The sequence below is a fragment of the Echinops telfairi genome, unplaced genomic scaffold (genome assembly GCF_000313985.2).
Source record: "Echinops telfairi isolate 266 unplaced genomic scaffold, ASM31398v2 ScPeMD7_2010;HRSCAF=2546, whole genome shotgun sequence".
Classification (NCBI taxonomy): Eukaryota; Metazoa; Chordata; class Mammalia; order Afrosoricida; family Tenrecidae; genus Echinops; species Echinops telfairi.
The window spans coordinates 17,161,442-17,184,503 of record NW_022105908.1 but is presented as its reverse complement, the minus strand read 5'-3'; the positions used below and the strand labels follow the sequence as shown (position 1 = coordinate 17,184,503).

General features: G+C 48.3%; 1 protein-coding gene and 1 pseudogene across 1 annotated transcript; both read right to left on the bottom strand.

The window, feature by feature from the left end:
* Nucleotides 1–5,449: 5,449 nt before the first annotated feature.
* Nucleotides 5,450–7,224, bottom strand: LOC101645140 (annotated as a pseudogene).
* Nucleotides 7,225–15,868: 8,644 nt separating this feature from the next.
* Nucleotides 15,869–20,512, bottom strand: TNFRSF13B (TNF receptor superfamily member 13B). The gene is made up of 4 exons (XM_004713024.3): nt 20,263–20,512; nt 18,435–18,686; nt 16,675–16,860; nt 15,869–16,139 (listed from the first exon to the last, which is right to left on the bottom strand). The coding sequence occupies exons 1-4, from the start codon at nt 20,510–20,512 to the stop codon at nt 15,892–15,894; spliced, it is 936 nt and encodes a 311-aa protein (XP_004713081.2). The 3' UTR covers nt 15,869–15,891.
* Between the last annotated feature and the right edge of the window lie 2,550 nt (nt 20,513–23,062).

The following is a 23,062-nucleotide window of genomic DNA, read 5'->3' as shown; positions in this document are numbered from 1 at the left end:
AACTGCATGTTGAAGCATCAGCCCAGATATTATTCTCTTCTTGGTTTTCTAGAAATAGGCATTTTCTTATCCCCCTCCTCATTTTTAATGGTGAATTTCATAAACTTAATAATAGTGAAGTGAATGAATCGTTGAGTTTATACTGAAATTTAGGAAATCTGTTATTATTGAGAGTGACTCTTGCTTTTTTCGTTGTTCGTTTGTTGAACCCCCCCGCCCCCCCAGGAAGCACCCAGGGCTGCTGGGTGAAGCCGGTGGATGGCACAGAGGGAGCGCTGCTGTGGCTAGTGGGCTGCTCAGTGTTTACTCCAGGACCCTTTTAGAGGGCAGAGCATTTTCTGTGGTGTCCTGCTGGTTCCCTGTGTGTCCCCAAGCCCGTGCCTCTGGTGGCTGGTGTGTTGGATTTGAAATAGTGTGGCTTCAAATGGAAACTGCCTCAAACTGGCCCTGTGCCCTGCTTTCTGTGTTGTGTCTGATTGTAACAAATCAATGACTCATGAAGTGGCGCTTGTCAGAACTAATTGAAATAAATGATAGTATGTTCCTTGTAAAATACCGTGCACATGTCTGTCTATCTATTTATTTGAGTAGGAAGCTTCATCTTTCTTCCATGGAGCAGCTGGTAGATTTGAACCGCTTATCTTGTGGTTAGTTAGCCCAACTAGACCACCACGACTTGTTTAAACCCAAGCTTAGATTTCGTTTTCTGAGGCACTTTTAAGTTCCCAGCCTAGAGGCATGAAGAAGGCAATGTTGCTTGTATGTACATTGTTGCCCCAGCCCTGCCTGTCTCAGATCTGCCCCCTCTTTGTGGGGGGAGAGGGTGGGTAGGGTTGGTTTTTTTTTAAGAATAGGCGATGTCTTGTAAAGGCAGAGTAATTGTTGAGGCTTTGAAGGTGAGAGGACCGTGGCCCAAAGCAGCCACAGGTAATTTGGCGGGTGAGCGGCTGAGTGAACCTCGGTGAAACCTAAGTGAACAAACGATGGAACATTGTGCTAGTCTGTCAAAGCTCACATGCCGTACAGAATCAGGCGTTGGCTAGATTGGGACCTGGCTGTCCCTGGTCTAGCTCAGTAGCCAGGACAGTTGCGGGGTTTGAGTGGGGGTGAGGATAGTAAAGGTTGAATAGTGGTGTCTGCAAAGAAAAGGGCAAGATTGCATAAACGAAGCAGTGCTCTGCCGAATCGTGTGTGGAAAATCCTGGGCGGTAGATTTTAAAACTGTCTTCCAGCTTGTTCTCTGCTGTGCTTCTGCCTCTAAGATGCGGTCAGAGCATTGAGGTGGCAGTCACTGTCAGAAACCCCCACATGGCTCCGCATAGCCCCATTTCACGTAGTTGTGTGACTACGATCAACCAGCCTTTTCTTTTCGGCCCAGGTGAGGCGTCAACTTTGAGAAAGGACCGCACCTGATGGAAAAGAGGGCGTGGTCCTGGCCTGTAGAAGGCTGGGCCGTGTCACCACCCTGCTTGCTCACCCTGCTCTGGGCTGGCTAGCGTGTGAGTGTGCTTGTCTGGCAGGTGTGGTGATCCTGAACGGTGACTGCCACCCCACGGTCCCCTCTGTTGGCCTCTCCCACGTCATTCCCATCCTCTCTCCTGTCCACGGGAGCTGGGAGGTGCGTTGACTGTCTCTGGACATGATTAACAACTGACGGCATTCATAGTCACCCCTCTTGTTTGTGCTCTGCACTTGGCTCAGGTGGAGCCGGTGCTTGGAGCCTCTGTCCTCACAGGTTTGCCGGGCTGGACCCCTGCCCATGCTGCCCGCATGCACTGCTGCATTTGAGGTACTGGGTTGGTTTGGTTTTTCCAAAACAGATGGGCTTTAGGATTTCTTCTTGTAGGCTTAGCTTAGTTCAGGAAAACGCTTCCTCTGTCGTGTTCACATTATCACAGAGTAGATCACATCACTAAGGATCTCGTGTCTCACCCCTCCGCGCCAGTATATTACAACGGCATGTACTCCCAAGTTGCCAACATCGGCGCCGTGCTGGAACCCCGACAGATGTCTTCACAGGGTGTTCCAAGCATGAACTGTTTGCTTGCCCAATGGGCACTAAGATGCAGAGTTGGGCAGCTCAGGGCTTAAGTGGATGGTCAGGGCGTGGTCTTTGCACCTGAGTGCTGCCGTTGTATAAAGTTGCTGATGGTCTCACAGCTCCCAAGTGACAGTTTTGTTTAACGGGGGGAAAAAACAAACCTGTAAGATTCCAATGATTGTGCTGTGATTGGATATTCTATAACTGAGGTGTTGACAGCTGCCTCTCACCTGTCTGCGGGGCTGTGTGAAGCTCCCTCTCCCCAGTGGCTGTAGTGTTGCCTGTATCATAAATAAAGCTGCATATTATCCTGCAAATTAGCAGTTTCTCTCCTCACTAACTCAGCCACCAGCCGGGGCGGGCCGCAGTGGGGGACCAGAGATGTGACAGCAGCAGTGACTGGCTGCCCAGGCTCAGCCCTCCACGGTCCTCCTTTTTGACCCCCCTCTCCCTCCAGGAGGGTAGCATTCCCAGGATGCTGGTGTGGCAGGGGGCCTTGCACCTGGCAAGGTCAGAGCCCTTTACTAAAGGGAGGGACCCAGTCTTCATTCCTGAGGAGTCTGACTGGGGGTGGGGTGTGTGTGCGCAAACGTGCATTATTTGGCAACTCTACCATTTCCGTTAGGTTTTCGTTGACTCTTCTTTAAAGTGGGGAACTGAATTCTTCATTGTTTGTTCTTCAGTCTTGACGCTCTGGTGAAAACTATTCACTTTGGATGACCCTGCTGGCATTTGAAATACCAGTAACATAATTTCCAGCATCACAGCAACACACAAGCAAGCCACCACAGTATGGCAAACTGGTGGTCAGAAGTTTGAGCCAGATTCAGAAGAGGACACGGGGCACGGTACATATCTCCTTGCTGATGTCAGCTGAATGTTGGTTCAGCAGAGGATACCAGAAACATGGCTACTGTGTTTCACGCAAAGACAGTGGGCTATCTGGACCGTAGACAACGGGATAGCCTTGAGAACAATGGGAATTCCAGAACAGGGCTAATGCAGAACGTGTGTGGACTCAAACCAGGAAAGGTGGGTGTGGTGGGCCGAGGTAGTTGTATCCTGTCACCATACTCATTCCTTTTCGGTTAGTTTTTATTCAGTGACACTGACACATGACAGAATTCCCCAGCAAAACAAAGGTCAACCAACCATCCACCGTGCATTCTAAAGAATTATAGGTGCTCATTTTCCTTGGTAACGAACTGCTGTGTACCAGAACACGAAAACACCCGGCATGCTTCACTTAATTCTCACAACAACGCCCATCTTCGTGCCTCTGCCATTTCTGGAAGTTTCCAGCCCTGTCATTTGTTTTAAGTATTTTCCCACTCAGTACATATTCCAATCTGCTTCATTCCCAGCAATCCTCTTTTTCAAACATTCCCTAAAAATAACTAATGTGAGATCAGTGATTCTCAACCTGTGGGCCTTGACCCCTTTGGGGGTCAAACGACCCTTTCACAGGGGTCCTCCGATTCATAACAGTAGCAAAATTACAGTGATGAAGTAACAAAAATAATGTTATGGTTGGGAGATCACCACAACATGTGGAACTGTATTAAAGGGTCGCGGCATTAGAATGGTTGAGAACCACTGGACTAGATGTTGCCCAGTTCCCATTGTTGACTGCTCTGAAAGGGACCCTGAGAGATGGTCCTGCAGAGAGGGGTTGAAACATGGGACATATTCAAAATCATTAAAGGCCAGGCTTACTGGTCTCATAAGAGACTAGTGGAAACCCAGAGACGTACCCTTTAACTGAACTCTTCCATGGCTCAGCTGTCAGCCAAATAATAGCCCTATAAATTGAGCAGTGACACTAGGAAGGTACATGTTCCTTAAAACAGTTGACCATTGGCCACCAGGATGGTAGCCTCTGCTCAGAGGGCAGGAAGCAGGCCCAGGGAAGGAGGAGGAAGTGGAGAGAACCCACCAGGATTGCAGCTGATGACTTGAACATGTGTATGCATTATTGAATGGAAAGTGAAGTTGCTCATAAGCTTTCACCCAAATCACACAGATGTTTCCTTCTCCCCCCAAAAAAATCAAAGCTCATAGATCAATAAGAACACATAGATTAGAAAGTGGGCAAAAAATCACTCATCCTACAAAAAGATAAGATTGGGTATATATATTTCCAGATTTTAAAATATCTATTTAAATTATATTAATTTATTGGTGGCTCTTAGCTCATAACAATCCATACATCCATTGTATGGACTCCCTCCCCACCCTATTTAAATACATTTTACTTTAAAAATCTTCATACCATGGCTATTGCTCTCTAAACTTGTCTCACGTAGCAGTATGATGGATATCTTCTCTGGCAATACAGATTTCCAATCATTCCACTGTGAGGACGCCGTCAGGTATCCAACCAAGCCAGGATCCCATTTTTAGTGTTTTAGACAGGTCTGGCATGAGTATCCTTGTACAAATACTCTGGCCAATTTTTCAATTGTTTTCATAGGGTCGAGTCCTTTAAGTCAAATGTTTGCAGATGTAAAGCTTCTATGTATTGCCAAGTGGCCCCTACAAACCTGTTGCCTGGGTCATGTCATTTCCATTGCCAGGGTTCCAAACGGTCATTCTGCCTCACCCCATGGAAGAGCAGGATTCTTAGTGTGGTGCAGGTACCATTGAGTCAGCTCCGTCCCATGGCAGCCCTGTGCACAGCGGCACTCAACACGCTGTGCCAGAGCCCATTGTGAAGCCCGTGTCAGCCCATCTCCTTGACTCGGATGTGGTTCTCAGGATTCGGTGAGCTAATCAAACTGCTTTCTACTTCCTAATCCACTTGCCACACATCCCACTCTAAACAGGTGGGCATCGTCCCCCATCTCAGTGAATTATCTGCCCTACCCTGTTTAGAACCCATTTTAAATGGCTGCGCCCCTCCACGAAGCTTTAGCTGACTGCTAAGGTCACCTACAGACATCTCTTCTGTACGGTGAGTACATTTGACCATGGCATACACTGCAGCTGTTCCTGTTTATCTTAGTTCACGTCCCTCTCCAAGCAGATTATAAACCAAAAGACGAAGCTGGTTTCTTATATTCTTTCATCAGCCCTTTCCAGAATCCACATGGAATTTGATTGATGAGACACAGGAAGTCCAGGCAATGACAGCAAGGAGCTCTGCTTGTGGACATGGGTCCACTGTCACGCAGAGAAAATAGCAAAAATACACCCATCTAGGCCGCAAGATAAAAGCAAACCTGTTTTCAAAAGTATTTTCATTCGTCGAGTTTAAACCTAAAAACCAATTTGGAAATTATGGCTATGATGATACCATATGATAATCATTCAAAATCGGCAGCTTGAAAAGATTTCTTTGTAGCTGTAATAAGCATAGTGGAGAAAAAAATAGTTTACCATATATATTTGCCGATTACAGAATCAATGTTATTCCTGGCTCTTTGGGAATATGTGCTCAACCAGTTTGGCCATAAATTTTCCAACTTTTACTTTCACCAAAAAATCATGACTTTATATTCCCAGAACCTTATCAGCACATACTTGAAATTCTGTTTCAAAAAGGGGTGGGGGCGGGCCTCGGGGCATGTGGTGAGTTAGTCTGAGTGGACTAGAGAAAATTCATAGACACTCATATTTTATAAGAGTTTTATGTAACGGGTAAGTGTTCATTAAGAAAGCATCCCATTGCTGTGCTGTCCAAGCCCGTATGTCTGACATGGATCTACAAAGTGCTCAATCTCTCAAAACACCCAATGACGCCAACTGCAGGAGGAAAGCCGAGTCAATGAATGTATAAGCATCTCAGCACTGGCAGGGGTGTCCACACCGCTGCTCCAGCACCCAGGGCTGCATCAGGGTAGGTCCATGTGGCTTCTCAGGGATGTCTCACAAGAAGTGAGCCTTGCCAGCTGAGGCGGAGAACTAGCTAAGGCAGCTGCACACTGGTCCGACCGACCAGGTTGGTACAATAAACCTTAACTATCATAGGGGGAGGTGGGGAATGAACCTTCGCTCAAGTTCTGTGTAGGTTCACTTTCTTCCCAGTTAAAATGATCATTTACATTCTCAGAAACGACCAAAAGTTTTAAAAGTAAACTGTTCTTACAAGAGGGAACCCAGTGAAGATGGTAGTTGGGCCCTGAGCAGTTCTCTAGTTACGGCTGAGTTCTCAGCCAAATTCAAAAAAGGGATTTCAAGATGGGGTCTGGTTTCTCTCTGTCCTGCTGAAATGAAACAATGGTCTGGGACGGAATTAGCAAGCATGTGCTGATGCTCACGAGTAACAGTCCTCTATGTAAGTAGTCTTGGTCCAGCCACCTGCACAGATGAGTTCAAGGGGGGTGTGCCTGTATCATCATCACGCACTTGATTCGTGTCTGTCCGAAGCCTGTGCTGGTTTTGGGCGTTCACACTCAGGTTGTTCAGGACAGTTAAAGCTTTTTCAGTAACGGGCATCCCGGGCATTGAGAATCTTTGCAACCATTGGGAGACCACCCAGATGCTGAATACTCTGTTAAAAACACATAAGCAGCGTTGTTTACCCTGAGCAATTAAAGCTGCTTCAAGGATGTAAGGCTTTTCAGACACTCCAAGGAAGCAAAGAACTTCTTGCAGCTCTTGAGGGGCCAAAATCATGTCGTCTGAGTTGGGCCATGCCTGTGTCCGGACAGCCCCACATGCCCGAGTGCTCTGGTCCCAGCCTCAGTCCCTGTCTGAGCCCAAGGCGGATACCATGCAATCCCCTTGCCCTTGTCATCGGACCAGTCATACGTGCCTCAGAGCAGTCACCATTACCATCCACATCCACAGGCCCACCGTGGTCATTTTCCCTGTCTTTCCCTGGTTGGTCTGTAAGTGCAACAGCAGGTGGCAGCCCCAGTCACCAGCCCCACAGTCACCCGGGCTACCCTCCTAGCATAGCCCCTGCAGTTAGGGACCAAGAAGCAGAGTAGTCAGGCTGGGAGAGGGGTGGCTTTGGGCCTGGATTCAGGCCTGTGGTGGGGGTGGTCTTCAGTCACTTAGGGCAACAACCGCTGATTGAGGAGGTGGACCTCCACAAGTGTTTGTGCCTTCCCACCCTACAAGTGCACCCCGCCCAACCACTGCTGACCTGGTCTGATGCAGGGGCATGTCCTCTCCCTTTAAGTGGTGCCACTTGCTACAGTGGACCCACAGATCGACCTCCACAGATCAGGGTTCATTTCTTGCCTCTTGCCTGGTGATGATGATCCTCAACCTCGGGGAAACTGCAGGAATCTGGGCCAATTTCCTTCACCTCCTTCCCTTGGTTTGCAGCAGGCCCTCTGCCCTCAGGGTAATGGGAGCTGATCCTCAGACGGGAAAAACAACCAGGACAGGAAGGACTTCTGGTCCTTGTTCACTCTATCAAATCATCAGAGAAGCCGGCTTCTCTGGAGAAGAATGTGGCAACCGGATTGGAGAAAGTCTTACTAACCTGCAATACGACACACCCTCGCTTGCTGAAAGTGAGAATTGGCGGAGGAAGATCAAGGCTTGTAGCCTCCAGGATGGATAACAACTCGACAGAAAAGGGCCAAACCTCACACCTGGACCAAGTCGCAGGCAAGCAATCAGAAGATGCGTTTCATTAGGTAAATCTGCACCAGACCTGGTAGCGCACTGAAAAGCAAGGATGCTACTTTGAGGGCTAAGGTGTGCCTGACACAAGCCAGGGTAGTCTCTCCGTGGCCTCATTTGCATGTGAAAGGTGGACATTGAATAGGGAGGACTAGAAGAATCGTTGCGTTTGAATTGGAGGAGAATATTGAAAGTACTCGACTGCTGAAAGGACAAACCAATCTGCCTCGGAAGAGACAGCCTGAGTGCCCTTGGACGCAAAGATAAGGTGGCCAGAAATCCCGCTTTTTAACAATGTGTCCCGCGTCCGCGGCGTTTTAAAAAAGTCCCTATTTTTGGAAAGAATGCTCGACAAGCTAGGGAACGGCGGGAGAACGGGAAGGCCAACTTTTAATCAAGAACCACCCCACCCCTCCGCCCCAGTCAATGGTGTCCCGCTTTACCAATGTTAACATCTGGTCACCTTACGCAAAGTGGATGGCAAGACTTCATCTTACTTACTTAGGACATGTCAGGAGATATCAGTCCCTGGAGAAAGACATCCTGCTTGGTCAAGTGGAGGGACAGCAGAGCAGAGGAAAGCCCTCAGGGAATGCATGGATACCTGGCTGCAACAATGGGCTCAGGTTTAGGAACGATTGTTAAAGGATGGTGCAGGACTGGGCCATGTTTCAATCTGTTGTGCATAGGGCCACTGTGGGTTGTAGCCCACTCAATGGCCCTTGAAGCAGCTATTTCCATTAACCTTGGCACCAGTTCTTTTTGCTACAAAGAACTGCTACAAAGATAAATTTCCCAAGCAAGAGTAAATTTTATATATATATATATATATGTATATATATATCTCCTATTGGTTCAGTGGCATGAGAAGTCCAAATTGCCCACCACGTTCTCCAAAATAAATGTGTGTAGGTGTATAGAGGGGCTCCCTTTATTGAGGACTGATATTTAAGGACACAACGTTATAATTGATCCAGAGAGAGCAATTTTTAAAAATTGAGTCAAAATATACTGTGCAGATAAGTCAAAAACTGTTGCTACAAAATTGGTGATGTATTGGGCTGCTTAATTCTAAGGTCGGCAGTTTGAAACCACCAGCTGCTCCACAGGAGCACAAGGAGATTCTGTGCTCCTGTAAAGAGTGACGAGGAAGCCCACAGAGGGAAGTCTTCGCTGGCCTATAGGTTGCTACAATTTGGAATCAACTCGATGGCAGTGAGTTTGGTGTTTGGGAGGGCACAGGTCTCCTTGGGGAAGAGCTCTCTTATCAGCACGTGTAACCTTCGAGGAACTTTTCTTACAGGGACCTGCACCAGTCTCCAAGGATCAGTTAACTGAAGTCTTGCCTCTCCACTGGCATGACTCAAATCAGGCTTCCAGCTGCCATCTGTCAATATGAAAACTTGTTTCCCAAAAGCCCTGTGTGAGAATGTTCATACAAACCCCTTGTCACAGGAGAATGGATCGGTCAACCCTGGCATGTCTATATAACGCAACACAAAAGTAAAAACCCATCACCATCCAGTCCATTCCAGGGTAACCCCATAAGTGGCAAAGTAGCCCTGACTCTTACAATTTTCACTACTCGGCAGCAAAAACACACGTGGAACAACATGGATGAGCCTCTGAAGTGTGTGGAATGAAAGAAACCGGACCAAAATGAGTATGTGCAGTATGGGCTTCTAACCATAAGGTCAGCAGTTCAAAACCACCAGCCCCAAGGCAGAGAGACGGGGCTTTCTACTTCCATGAAGGTTCGTCTCAGAAACTCAGGAGCAATTCTACTCTGTGCTACAGGGTCGCTATGAGTAAGGGGTTTTGTTAAAATTAAAGAGCTCAGCCGTGATAGGAATAAAAACAATTCATTTGGGAGGAGAAGGTAGTGTTCTGTATCTTGACTGGCTTATGGCTCCCAGACGTACTACAATTCTCAAACACTCTTGAAGGCATGCACTTGGCTCTATGTAAAATGTGCCGTTACTCAGACCCGTGGGGGCGGTTCCCAGGGTGCACAGTAGAGTTATCCCATGAAGTTGCCCAGGCTGACCTTTGGAACAGAGAGCCAAGCTGATCTTCCAAGAAACCTGGGTTGGTTCAAGTTTCCAACCTTTTGGCTGGTAGTTGAGACCGTAATCCTTTGCACTACCCTGAGGCCTATGATATACTTCAATGTATCAAAGAAATGTATCATTTCCAAGCAAGCACCCATCTGGGTCCCTAGCTTCTCCCACTCGCTCCACCAGCACAGCCAGCACTGGCCACTCCCTGGAGGCTCCATTCGCCAATGCCCCAGATGGAGGGTGGTGGGAGCCTCTGCAGGTGACCCTGATGGACGTGTGAGCAAAGCCAGCATTGCGGTGGTTAAAAATTCCTTTGATCACAATGCATTCGTAAAATAACGAATCGAAGGGGAGGGCTGACGTAGTATTAAATCGATAGCACTTAGTGCTTGCTCACAGTATTTACCGAATAAATGATTATTTTACTTGGCGTGGCCTTCATCACCCCCAAAATAGCCCACAGGGGCAAAAAGGGGACTAGGCTTTGGGGAAAAGGAGGCGGAGGGGGGCTGCCGTGTTCCAGCCATCTGGTTTCATAGTTGATTTACACGAGCTGGGCTGCTCAAAGCCCTGCACAGGAAACAGCAGTGGGCAGCAGGGGGGTCCTTGGAGACGCAGGAAGCAGCCCAGGCAGCAGGGGGCAGTGTGACAGCTGAGAGAATCCGGTGGCTGGAAAACAGGAGACCAGAGGAGAAAGCACGTGGGCACGCGTGATGGCAACAGGAAGGAACGAGGAAACACCTGGAGCTGCTCACCTGGACATGTTGAATCTCTTCATAGTGGAGGAAGGCTGAAACAAGGGCGTTTCAAACAAGGCAGACGCATTCTTACCTTTCCATTCTGTTTTTCCCACAAGCTCTAAGCCACTCCTATTGCTCTAATGAGAACCAATGGGCGAGCATCGCTGTAAGAATTCTACAGGGATCTACATATAACCTCCCTGGGGGACGGACAACAGAAAAGTGGGTGAAGGGAGACATTGGACAGTGTAAGATAATGACAAAATAATTTATAAATTATCAAGGGTTCACAAGGGAGGGGGAGCAGGGAGAGGGGAAAAATGAGTAGCTGATGCCAGGGGCTTACGGAAAACAAATGTTTTCAGAATGATTAGGGCAATGAATGTGCAAATGTACTTTACACAATTGATGTATGTATGATTATAATAAGAGTTGTATGATTCCCCCAATAAAATGATTTTTTAAAAATTCTAAAGAAGAACTCTCTTTAGAAAGCAAGTCATCTTAGACTGGGTTGGGTTGGGGGAAAGCCCCATCCAAGCCGTGTTCAAGTTCACCACTCCTGCGGCATTCGCCTACGTGATCACTGTGAGTAGCAACTAGGTGGCAGGAGTGAGCCTGCCTTAGGGCTGGCACTCAGCGCCTGGTGAAAGCAGCAAGGTCAAGCACAGGGAGGAGTCGGGCTGAAACGCAGCCCCACGGGCCATCCCCACAGAAAGGACTGGCCATTTCTACTCCCACAGAGCTGTGTCCCTGGATGTAGGTCACCCAAGAAGGGTATGGCCTCCGGTGAGGGTGTATGACGTTGGGTGAAGCTGCTCTGTCATCTTAAAGGGCTTAGCTTTGAACCCGCTACAAGCAGCACTCCTACAGTGGAGGAAACGAGGGCTCGATCATGAGCGTCGACATCAATTCTGCGAAGTCATCTTGTGAGCTGCGAACCTGAGACCTTCCCCCCAGTGTGCTACAGCTGCACCTCGGTGCAGATCCGGGCGTCTGATTTCATTCCAAGGAAACTTAAAACATGACACAAAAACAGTTGCGTAGTGCAGCATGTACTGAAGTTGATTTTGCGGGGAGGAGCTTGACGCTAGAAGACAGATCCGGAGCATCTGGTTTAGATTTATTCATTCTGGCGTGACAGCCACCACCACATGGGGTGACACTAACAAATCTGTCGCGGAAGAAGTACAGCCAAGAATGCTCCTGAATAGCAAGGGTGGTGAGACGTTGTCTCCTGTGTTCTGGACATGTCGTTAGTAAAGACCAGTCCCTGGAGAAGGGCGGCATGCTTGTAAAGCAGAGGGCCAGCAAAAAAGAGGGCGGCCCTCGACAAGATGGATGGACACAGTGGATGCAACAAGAGGCCCAAACATAAGGACACTTGTGAGGATGGCGTGGGACCGGGCCAAGTGTCGCTAAGAGTTGGACTTGGCTGTGTAACACGTTAAAGCGACCTTGTGCTGCAGCTTGCCAAGTGCCGTATGCCGCTGGAGTTCTTGCCTGATGGTTCACGAGCACTGATGGTGGATCCAAGTCACATGAAACCCTTGACAACGTCTGTCTTTTCTCTGTCTGTCATGATGCGGTCCACTGGTCCAGCTGGGAGGATCTTCGTCTTTTCATCGAATTGTAATCCACAGGCTGTGTGTCTCTGGTCTTCATCAAGCTTAGGGACTTGTAGCTTTTCCAGTGATCCGGATCCCTCCCCAGGATAGAACTCTTGTGGGATGTGCCCTGGACAGTGTCCCGCCCGCAGGCAGTGGTGTGCATCGGGTTGCTGTGAGTTGAGGCAGACTCAAGGACACCTGACAAAAAACCTGGGGCCTGCCTGGGACTGAGACGGGAACAAGAATGGGCACGAAATACTAAATAAAAGCTACTAAGAGAGAGGAGACTCTGGAGGGAAAAAACTGTCGGAGGCCGAGCTGCCTAGGTGTGGGAAACACAAAGTTTCCTCCCAAGTTGTTTCCCCCCAATGCCAGACTTAGCTGCTTGCTACACGTGGCAGATGACTGTACACTTGGAGGTCAACAGAAGGAGGTCAGGGGTTATTCTCCCTAAGGGTTATCAGCCATCTAGAGCAAGCGGTCACCACTGTTTATCCCACAACAAGTAGGACCCACTCCCTTCTGATGAGGATAGTAGTAAACTGTTTCCTTGTAGGAGAGCCCAGAGAGGTCAAGCCCACTCAGGGGTGACCAGGTTAGGCCACCATCATGAATCTAGGGTCCACCCTTCTTGTCACATGTATACCCCTAGTCCCTCCCCTTCCTATCATGTGTACACCCTTAGCTCATCCTCTTCCTGTTACGCCTATGCCCATTGTCTATGCCCCTCCTATTGCTTATATGCCGATTGTACTGCCCTTCGCTGGGACGTGTGGTGACCTGTAATCACAACCCCCTGAGTAGATAAAACCCTTGGTTAGCAATAAACGGGGTCTCCAGCCAGCTACTGGACCTGCGTGGACCTGGCTGGTAAGATCATGGCCATCCAGGAGGTGAACATGCTACCATGAAATGTGTCTGACTCCATTATTTCTATCTCTCTTCTATCTCTCATGCTCTCTAGGACTTTACTATAATCTTTATATATCTTAACCGTACAGTTGCGCCTATCGAACCCACGATTAGTTGTGGGGGGCTGGCATTTCTCCCCACACCTGGGGAAGGTGTAAAGCTAGAAGTGAAGCAGGGACATTGTGAAAAAACATTGGCAAGTCCGCCCTCGACTTCAGAACAGGGTCTCAGTTGCAACGTTGAAGGACAGTGGTGGGGCAGTGGGTCATGAGTGGAGCTGCTAACTGTAAGGCCAGCAGTTCGAAACCACCGACCATTCTGAGGGACAAAGGTGATGTTTTGGACCCCTATAAAGAGTTACAGTCTTGGAACCCCACAGGGGCAGTTCTACTCTGTTTTATAGAGTCAATATGGACTCAGTTCAGGGAGTGGGTTGAAGGTAACCACAACAACAACAAAATGCAAATCCAGCTCAACCCAACCTGGCATACCAATGACGCGAAGAAAAAGCATGCCCATTTCCAGGTATAAATAATTCGTACCCCAGCCTCTACTGTCCTGCTCACGTCTGCAATTCAGTTAAAAATGACAAGACACAGAAAAGAGTAAGTAACATCCACCCACTGTCAAGAGACAAATCGTCAACAGAACCAGACTCGAATGATCTCAATCCTGGAGCGATTTTATTATAAAGGAAATAATATGATTGAAATGTTGAAGGTTTTAACAGAAAAGATGAACCACGTGCATAGGAATTTCAGAAGAAATGGCAACTCTAAGGAAGAGTCTCATGGAAAAGCTAGGGGGGTGCATTCTAGAAGATTGTAACTTTCTAGATTTTAAAACAGCAAGGTAATGTGAGTGTACAGAACATGGAAGAATTACATGTATGAACACACACACACACACACACACACACACCAGGAGAGAAGGATCAGGAGTGCATTGTCAATATACTGTTGAAAAGGTATGTTATTATTTGAAGGATGACTGATTAATTGAAGATAGGTATTTTAAAGCTTGGGCGACCATTACATTTTTTTTAAGGGTCATAAATATAAAGCCCAGTCTTGCCATGTGCACTATGACTCGCGAGTCAACTCGGGACCACTGCCTCTTTCTGTAAGAGTTTTATTAGCGCACAGTCATGCCCTTTGGGTGCTTTCCCACTCAACAGAGTCGAGTATCTATTGAGTAGGTCCTTCAGAGACTGCACAACCTACAAAGCCTAAATTTTTACTCTTGGGACTTTTACAGAAGGGTTGGCCAACCCCTGGAGTAGGAGCTCTTAAGTGGCCACAGGGAGGCCAGTGGGGAGGCTGGTTTTCTTACCCAGGTGAGAAATGGTAGGATCCTAGATAAAAGCAACTATGATGAGTGGTTGGAACTGGGATCTATTTTGGAGGGATCAGACCTAAAAGAATGTATAAGACTGCCAGTATTTAGAGCAGTTATTTTTAGACCATCTATCCAGCACAGAATCCTTTCCTTAAAAAAAAAAAAATCAAACTGTACAAGAATCCATTTAAAAGCAACCCTTCCCGCAAAAGAAGCTCCCAGATTATCTTGTCTGAGTGAAGTTGGAGTAGGGGACACAGTACCTGGTCTTCTCAGTACCCCAAACGTCCCCTCTAATCCCCCAAGAACCTTCAAGTTCAAATGAGCAGAATATGAAGTTATAGATCCAAAGCACGGGCGTCATCATACGGTGCAATGTCACTTTACAAGTGTCTGCCCAGCCACAGGGCTGTGTGCCACCTCTGTTGTAAGAAAGTATGATGAAAGAAAACAGCCAGTCAGACATGCATTTGCTACGTTGGACTGACTTTATGATGTATCAGCACTTGTCTTGGGAAGATATTGTCTAGATGCCTCCTTGCCTGCGGACAACAATGTGGTAGAGGCTCCCTGAAGGAGGGCCTGCTAGCCTGCGACTGGTGAGAAGTTAAACTATGAGGTGGAGCAACAGGCCCTGGATCTAGACTTCCCAGCGTGTGTTATATGAATCTCTAATAGTTGAAGGTACGCAAGATAGTTGTAGGTTACTCAGGATGAATTATTTTAGCTTAAATAACCACATATTTCTCAAAATGTGAAAATGCTTCGAAGAACTGTTACACAAAGGTTTAAATTACTACTGAAGATCCAGGTTTAATGCTAATAAAAATATCTAAAATGTGTGAATGTTCCGTTGCCAATGCTTAGTATACTGTTCAGAACTCATAACATGTAGTAGCATGTTATGAGGTTAAAGTAGGTATATCCAAAAAGTTGGTCAAGTTAAAGAAAACAAAGTAAATACTCCAGCAAATGGCGAGTTAGATATGGCAACAGTTGGAATGCAAATGAAAACCCGTTCTTGCTCTGTTCCCAGGAAAATATCATTCATTCTTTGAGGGTAACTTGACCCATTGAACTTGAACTACCTGCTTTCCTGTCCACCCCAACCAACCAACCACATATACACACACACACACTTCATTCCCTTACTAAGCCTCAAAAAGAAAGAGTCTGTTAAAAAAAAGTAATGTCGACAGCCCACTCCCCAGTCTTAGTGGTTACCTTTTTTAGTCTTATCTTCTTCAGGGCAAGAGAGCAGCAAAGACCTACTGTCACTTACACCCAATCACTTATCATCCAACCCAAGTTAATAAACTCTACCATGAGTTCAGTGAGACCTTCAAGACACGGTGCCTTCGAAGTGGGTCAAGACCAGGAGCGCCGGTGTGACAACCCCGCCAAGACCACGTGTGAGGAGCCACAGCCACCAGGGATGGGTTTCGATCGGATTGGGTTCTCAGCGCATAAGCATCAAGCAAAGATGACTTTATTGTGTGTGTTTTTCGGTCATCGTGAGCTACAGCTTACATGGAGAACTAGAGTCAAGGAGAGGGGAGACCCCCACCCCTGGCTTCTCTCTGTATCTGTGTCTATCGCAGCCCACAGCTCTACGTGGTGGGGCCCCTTTCCTGGGAAGGAGCACATATGATCTTCAGGCCAATGCCCTGATTGCTGGAGGAAGGCAGCATGGATGCGGTTCCCGGCAGGGGCCACCACCTCTGTGCCGGCAGGCCCTGTCCCCTGTGGCCCCCTGAGCTTTCCTCGGTGGGTGCCCTCTGCTCCGGGAAGCAAAAGCTACAGGTTTCCACTGGTTCCGGAGTCCTGCCGCCAGCACTTCCAGCTTCCATCACATGATCTAAGAAAGACATGGAAAGGGATTGACCCCCACCCCACCTTCCTCCTTGTCCCTGAACCCAGAAAGGCATCAGCAGGTCTGCCCTCTGGTACAGGCATCGATACTGAGGACGTGGGAATCCTTTTTGCAAACTGGTGAATTGACACTGCTTCCCTCTCTTAGTTCCACCTGACCCTCCACCTGGTCCAACCGTGGGGCTCCCAGGTCTGCTAGCTACAGAATAAACCCCTAACTCAGTGAGGCCCACCAAAGCCCAGCCCTCACCTCTCTTCTGACTGACATTCCCGCCTGCATCCATCCCCAAACAATACAGATTCGGTGGTGACAGCCAGCTAGCTCCCCCATTGACCTAGACGTTCCCGATGACGGGTGCCTGCTCCTTCTTCCTCAGACGCCACATCCCTACTTGCCTGACCTCACCTGGAAAGAGGAAATCCTAAAGGGATGAGCTCAGTTTGGCAAAATGCCCCCACGTGGAACTGGGCAATGATGAAATAAGGAGGTTGCTCCCAGCGTGTGCGACTGCCATGCTCACCTTGTGAAGAATCCGCCTGAGTGTGGCCTGACTCGGCGGGCAGCTGGCAGGAGCACCGGCCCCCTCTCTTCTTGAAGAAGCAGGCCGCCGCCACGAGGAAGCAGCAGATGACGGCACAGAAGCAGAGCCCCAGCGTGGTGTAGACTAGGGCCAGCTGGCCCCCACTTAGCCTCAGTCCTTGGGGCACTACAAGACAGGGGACATCCAGAGGTCAGGAGGGCTTGCTGCTGCTCCCTAGGGCCCGTCGAACCTATGGTCTTTCTTTTCTCCTTATTACGTCCGTGCCATCTACACCCTGCCTGTGATGCATCTGCAACGCACCCAAAATCCTCATTGAGCACCCACAAATCTGCATGCAATCCTGTATAACCTTCACAACATCCACATCCGAGGACCTACACATAACCTGCGTGGAAGCTACACCACCCACGGGAATCCACATGCAACCCACAAAAGCTTTATCACTGAGCCAAGCCCTGACCACCGACTCACAGAAGCAGGCACATGCGACGATGTGAAGCGCCAGCTTGTTCCGTACGGAGAGGTCCCTACCACAGCCAGTTTCCGCAGCCTTCGTTGGGAACTGACCCGCCGATTGCTTTGGAAGAGATGACATGGCTCCAACCCAAGTTGTGGGGCTTCCTGCCTGCACCTCCGCCATTGTCGTGAGAGGGACCCACCTGGCAAACCCACTAGTCCCGGGATGAGGACAAGACCTGTGACCATCACCTGGCCCCAGCCAACCCTCAGCCATGTTGGGAAGATGGCATGTGCTTAGAAGGGTTTGCTATGCAGTAGTAACTGACATGACTACAGTCTATCCAATTCTGGGCAACCACCAAGTAGCTGGTCACGCGGGCCTCAGAGGCATATCTAGAATAACATGTGTCCAGGGGCAGTCTCTACATGTGTGCCCCACCCCCACCCCAATCAGCTTCATAGAAATGGGGGATGACTCTCCAGCCGGTCTCATCTGACCACCCCCTGGATCTTGTGCCTAGGGACAAGTGCCCTCCTTCTGCCCCCATATACCTCGGACAGGCCCCTCCTCTTGTTGTCTCAGTAGGAGGGTCCAGAGTCACAGGAAAGAGAAATCAACTAACAGGCCTCCCCGGAGTTGTGGGCTTGTTGTCTGTCCATAAATAGGGTGAGGACCATGCTGACATCATTTCAAATGTACCCGCATTCCATGGTCTCCCTCACCCCTTCCTTCCTGCCGCTGTGGAGCAGGACAAGGGGGTCAGGAGCTGTTTGGTTTAGGAGGATGGGTTGGCACTTTGTAGCCCAGCTCAGGGCACCCTTATTGCCAGGCGCACAGGGCCAGTTCTACGCTAAGCATTTTGGTAATAACTTTCCCTTCTCATTCTTAGGCAGCCTCTGCGGCCAATGGGAGTCTCTGCAAACATGAGTTCAGGCTCCTGCCCTGCTGAGACATGCTGCCTTGTGTTTAGAGAACTTACCCTGCCTCGGCCAAAGCCAGCTTAGTGCCATCCAGTTGATTCTGACATACGGTGCCCCCATAGAACAGGTAGAACTGACTCAGCACCCCCATTAGAAGGCTCCTACCACCATCCTTTCTTCTGCTTTCTTCACACCCATCGACTTCTGACATCTACCTACCTTGCTCCTACCCTACGATGCCCACCTGGCGTCTCTGGCCAGGTGCCTGAACTCAGGGTGTACTGCTTGCCACCCTTCATACTTAGAACAAGGGTCTTCCCTTCCACTTGTTCTGACCCTCAGACCCCCAGGCAGCTTACCTGAGCCTTCCTCCGAGCCTCTGGGCTCTGGCCCCTGGTACCTCCCTGAGTCGTTCTGCTTGGCTCCAGCCTCCCCATTCCTCTGCCACCGGAGCTCTGGAGAAACGTTCACGTGGCGCCATCCCTTGAGCTTGTTCTCACAGAAGGGGGCACACTGCTGGGGGTGCTGTCCACAGGTGGAGGCACAGCTGACGCAGTCGTTCAGAAGATGGTCATAGTACCTGCCTGGATCCTGGTGGCACCTGAGTGAGTCTGGGAGACAGAAATGAGCACTCCCAACGGGGGGTAAAGACTTGCAGGAGCTGTGTTGCAAAAGGTATCAAAGTGCTGTGTTTGTTCGTTTGTTTGTTTTAAACCAGAGTTCTATTACCAAAAGCAACTCCAGAGAAATTCAAGTATGTTTCTAACATATAACTGTAAGGCTATACATTGTCCTCCAAATACTGTTTTAGCTGTATCCCACATATTTTAATATGTAGCCTTTTCACTGATTTTAGTTCAAAATATTATTTTACGTGTCATTTCTTTACTTTTATTTCTTCTTTAATCTATAGATTATATAAAATTTCCCAATAGATTATTTAAAACAACATGTCTTAGTTTCCAAATGTATAAAGATTTACCAGTTAGCTTTTTAAATTTGATATCAAATTTTAAATTTGATATTGAGATTAATTACATTAATCTTGACTGGCATCTTTCACACCCATCAAGGAAAACCTATTTCATACTAATAAAAGGAATGGGGAAGGAAAAGCTAGCATCTTCTTGGGCCACTCTGAGGAAGGGGCTGGAAGAAAGGTGGGAAAGCTCACATTAACCGTGTTTCTTCTGTCTTATTAGTACATGAAAATTGTCGGTATCAATGCCAAAGAGCAGAATCCAAGAAAATTAGTCTAGTCCTACTTCCTTGGGGTCTTGCCATAAGACTCTGTAAAAAAGAACTAGATGGGAAACAATGAGTCACTTTGTGAAAAGGCTCAGAATGTTTCCACTTTCGGGGTACGTTTCCCTTGTCTTTAAAAAAAGAGCTTCCTTTAAAAAGCTTGATGAACACAAGGCTTTAAAGACAGATCTCAGAAACAAGACAGCAGGTGGTTAGAGCCCAGAGTTCAAAGTCACACAAACACGAGTGGCCTCTTGCTCTGCCACACAGGCATAGCGGGAGAATGGATTTATTTAAAACACAAAGGCCAAAACAAAAAAGTAAATTTAAGGAATCAAAAGGTGGCATTTTTATGATTCTGCAGCTGGTGATGGCTAGACGGGGTTGATCCTGCGATTCAATCCATGTTTTGGGAATGTCTGATCATGTCTATACTCAAATAATACAAAAGAAAAATTTTAAACAAAAGCATGCCAAGGAAAGCGGACCTTCGATTGGGCAATCGAAGAAGACCCCTGCGGAGAAGAAACAGCTGGGCGGAGACCTGAGGTTTGGCCAGGAGGAGGCCGAAAGAAAGAAGCCTGGTGGAAGAGGCCGAGGCCAAGGCCAAGGCAGGAAAGAAGCCTCATGTCCAGGGAACTGAAAGGGGAGAAATCAAGGAGCGGGTGAAGGGTAACTGTTGGGGGCAGCTTGGATCCGTAGTTTGAACTGTTTAAGACCAAGTAGATGACCAGAAAGGTAAAGCCCTACCTAATTGACAATAAAATCATCTAGTTGACAATAAAATATTGTCACGGAAAAAGAAAGCAAGCAAATGAAAGGAGGTCAGTGTGACCAGAGCAGAAAGCGGCAAGAGTGAGAAGCTGCCACCTTGTACCTTTTGGTTGACCACCCAACTGCAAGGGTGCCACCCCCTGCCCTGGCCTCCGTTCTGGAACTCACTACAGAATGCCGCACAGATGCGTTGGCTCCGACGGCTGCAGATGGACTTGCAGTTGACGCAGGTGATCAGCAGGGCGTCCCAGTAGTGCTCCTCTGGGCAAGGCCTCATGGCCACTCCTGTCCATGGACCCTGTGGGGCTGAGAGCCGGGAAACTGTCAGGGCGACTGGCAGGCAGCTACCGCCGGCTTCTTGTCCTGCCTGGCTGGACTCAGGCAGCCTCTCGGACTCACAATCCAACTCTGGCTCCATGAGCAGAGGGGAAGTCAGGCCAAGCCAGATTCCCATCCCAGCTACACGGGTGCGATGACGTCATGGGAACCCCATAACCTCTCTGAGCCTCAGTTTTCCCAGATGAAAAGAGTCGTTGTGAGGGTTCCTGTGTGATTATCCAAATCATGTACCCCTGATAGCAGTTTTGCAAGCCACGTACAACTCATCCCGTGTGTACTCCTGTGTCGCACACGTGATGGTGTCGTTTCCGTGGGCGCACTAGATGCAAAACCCTAATCAGGTAGATTCCTTTCTGCCTGGCCCTGCCCTCTGCACCCCTTCAAGTGCCACATGTCCCACCACCACACGGCCGTGGCAGATGTTATGCTTTAGTATAAAATGCCCTCCCTCTCCCTCTTTGGCTGGTTAATGCTACCTTATCCTTTAGAACTCAGTTTAAGCTTCACTTCTTCGGGGGTGGGGGGTGTCTTTCGGACACTCCTTACTGCACGTCCAGCGTGTCCCCTGTGCTCATGTCACGTCTACCTGTGTGACTATCTCCCCGGATACCCAAGAGCACCTTGCGGCGAGTGGGGTGTGTTGTGTGTGTCTGTGGTTTTGTTGTGGTTGTTCAATGCTGCATCCACAGTACCTCGTGGTGTTTATTAAACGAATGAGTAATGATTTTCAAGTGCAGACCTAGCCAGTGCCTATTATCCGGTAAGTACTTAAGACATGAAAATTTCTTTCCCTTTATATCATGTAGTGGGCATGCAACGCACATAATAAAGCATATCAGGTGCACAGATCTGAAATGTTTAGCTGAACGGATGTGTGCATATATATAAACCTATGTCCCTGGTAGCCACACCAAGATAAAGAACATTTCCCGCAGCCAGCCCACGTCCCAGTCAACAATCACTTGGCGTTAGCTGCTACTGTGACTTCTGTCACCAGAGATTTACCCTGGATGCTCTTGAACTTGGTAGCTGGCTTCTGCTCTACCAAGTGAGATTCATCCAGGTTGATGCTCTCTTAGCCCTTTGGGCTTGTCTGGTTTAAGGTGACCAGACGTCCCGCTTTTGGCGGGACAGCCCTGATTTTTAACAATTTTTCCCACGTCCCAAGGCATTTTTAAAAAGTTCCGATTAAAAAAAAAAGTCCCGATTTTTAAAAGAATGCACGACAAGCTAGGGTAGACGGTTTTCAGCTGCCATGTGGCTATTTCGCCAGGATATGAGTTTTATCAAAGGTGTCCTGCTTTTGTCCCGCTTTACCAATGTTAAAATCTGGTCACCTTAGCTAGTTGTGAGTTTCTCCTGAATTGAAGGCATTGCCCTTTAAAATAATTTCCTATCTTATTTGATGGCATTCGCTTCCCCAATAAATTTTTCTTTTAAAATGTTTTGCAATGCATTTGTTTATTCTTTCAGTGACAGGAGGTCAAGAAAAGTGACTTCTTATGTACCACAGCAGCTGAAAGACATGCATGTGCTTTCCGCCCCTCTTGGAACCCTCTTTCTTCCCTTACAAATAAGTGTATTTGTCCTCGCAGATAAAGAAAAGGAGGCAAGTGATGACAGCCAAGGATTGACGGAGGCAGATGGACATCTACTTCGAAGCTGATTTGGAGAGGAAGCCCTAAACCCCAGAAAGCCTCTGGAATTGGAGGCACCAAGTAACTCTGAAGGTGGGGTGGTGGGGTGCGGCTGTGCAAGGAGAGATATTTGGAAATCTGTCTAAAGAAGGTTTGGCTACAACTTGAATCCCCGTTCCCACCAGTTGTCAGCCACCCCCTCGCCCACACCGAAGACTGAAGGGTCTCCTCCTCAGGCCCAGCTTAAGGTGGGAGGTGGGACTTTGCTGGACAAAGGGGGCTTCCGTGAACATTCTTCTGAATGATCAGGTTTCCCTCCCCACTGCCACCTTTACCATCACCACCACCCCAGTGCCCTCTTTAAGAGGTGCTTGAGGCCAGCTTGTTGAGATGCCTCCCTTCGCTCTCCCCAGCTGGCTGGAAATCAGTAGACTCTGGGAAAAACTAGTCCTATGAAAACCTAGAGATATTGACAGAAGAGATGCTCTCAACACGGCTAGGCCCTTGATCAACGCTGAGTGAAGCATGTACTCGAACACTGTTTACCCAGAGCTTCCGTTGTTCATCAGTGCGCCTGTCTTCACTGTGAAACAACCGTCAAAGGAGGAGTCCCTGTAGCCAGAAAGAGCACTTTTAAGCCAAACAACGAGAAGGGAAACATTTGAAGCCATCAGACCCAAGGTAGCAAACAGAAGACAACTTAAAGAGTATCCACTGAAACCACTGATAGCCTCAGAAATATACTCTTGTCAATTTTGTACTGAAGTCTCTGAGCGGCACAGATGGTTAAGAACTTGTCCACTAACTGAAAGTTTGGTGGTTCAAGCCTACCCAGAGGCACTTCAGAAGACAGAGGGACCCATCTCCTTCCGAAAGGCCACAGCCTTCCTTGAAAGCCCGTGGAGGAATTCTACTCTGTGCACGCAAGGTCATCAGGAGTTGCAACCAATTCTATGGCAACCCACAACAACACACCAGCATGACCGTCAAAT

What these genes read in the sequence shown, in the direction of transcription:
- TNFRSF13B (XM_004713024.3), bottom strand. Translation starts at nt 20,512, where the DNA reads ATGGAGCCAGAGTTGGATTGTGAGTCCGAGAGGCTGCCTGAGTCCAGC. An exon ending in CATCTGTGCGGCATTCTGTA is followed by an intron (nt 18,687 to 20,262) that starts GTGAGTTCCAGA and finishes TCTGTCTCCCAG; the next exon opens with ACTCACTCAGGTGCCACCAG. An exon ending in TCAGGCGGATTCTTCACAAG is followed by an intron (nt 16,140 to 16,674) that starts GTGAGCATGGCA and finishes TGTCTTTCTTAG; the next exon opens with ATCATGTGATGGAAGCTGGA.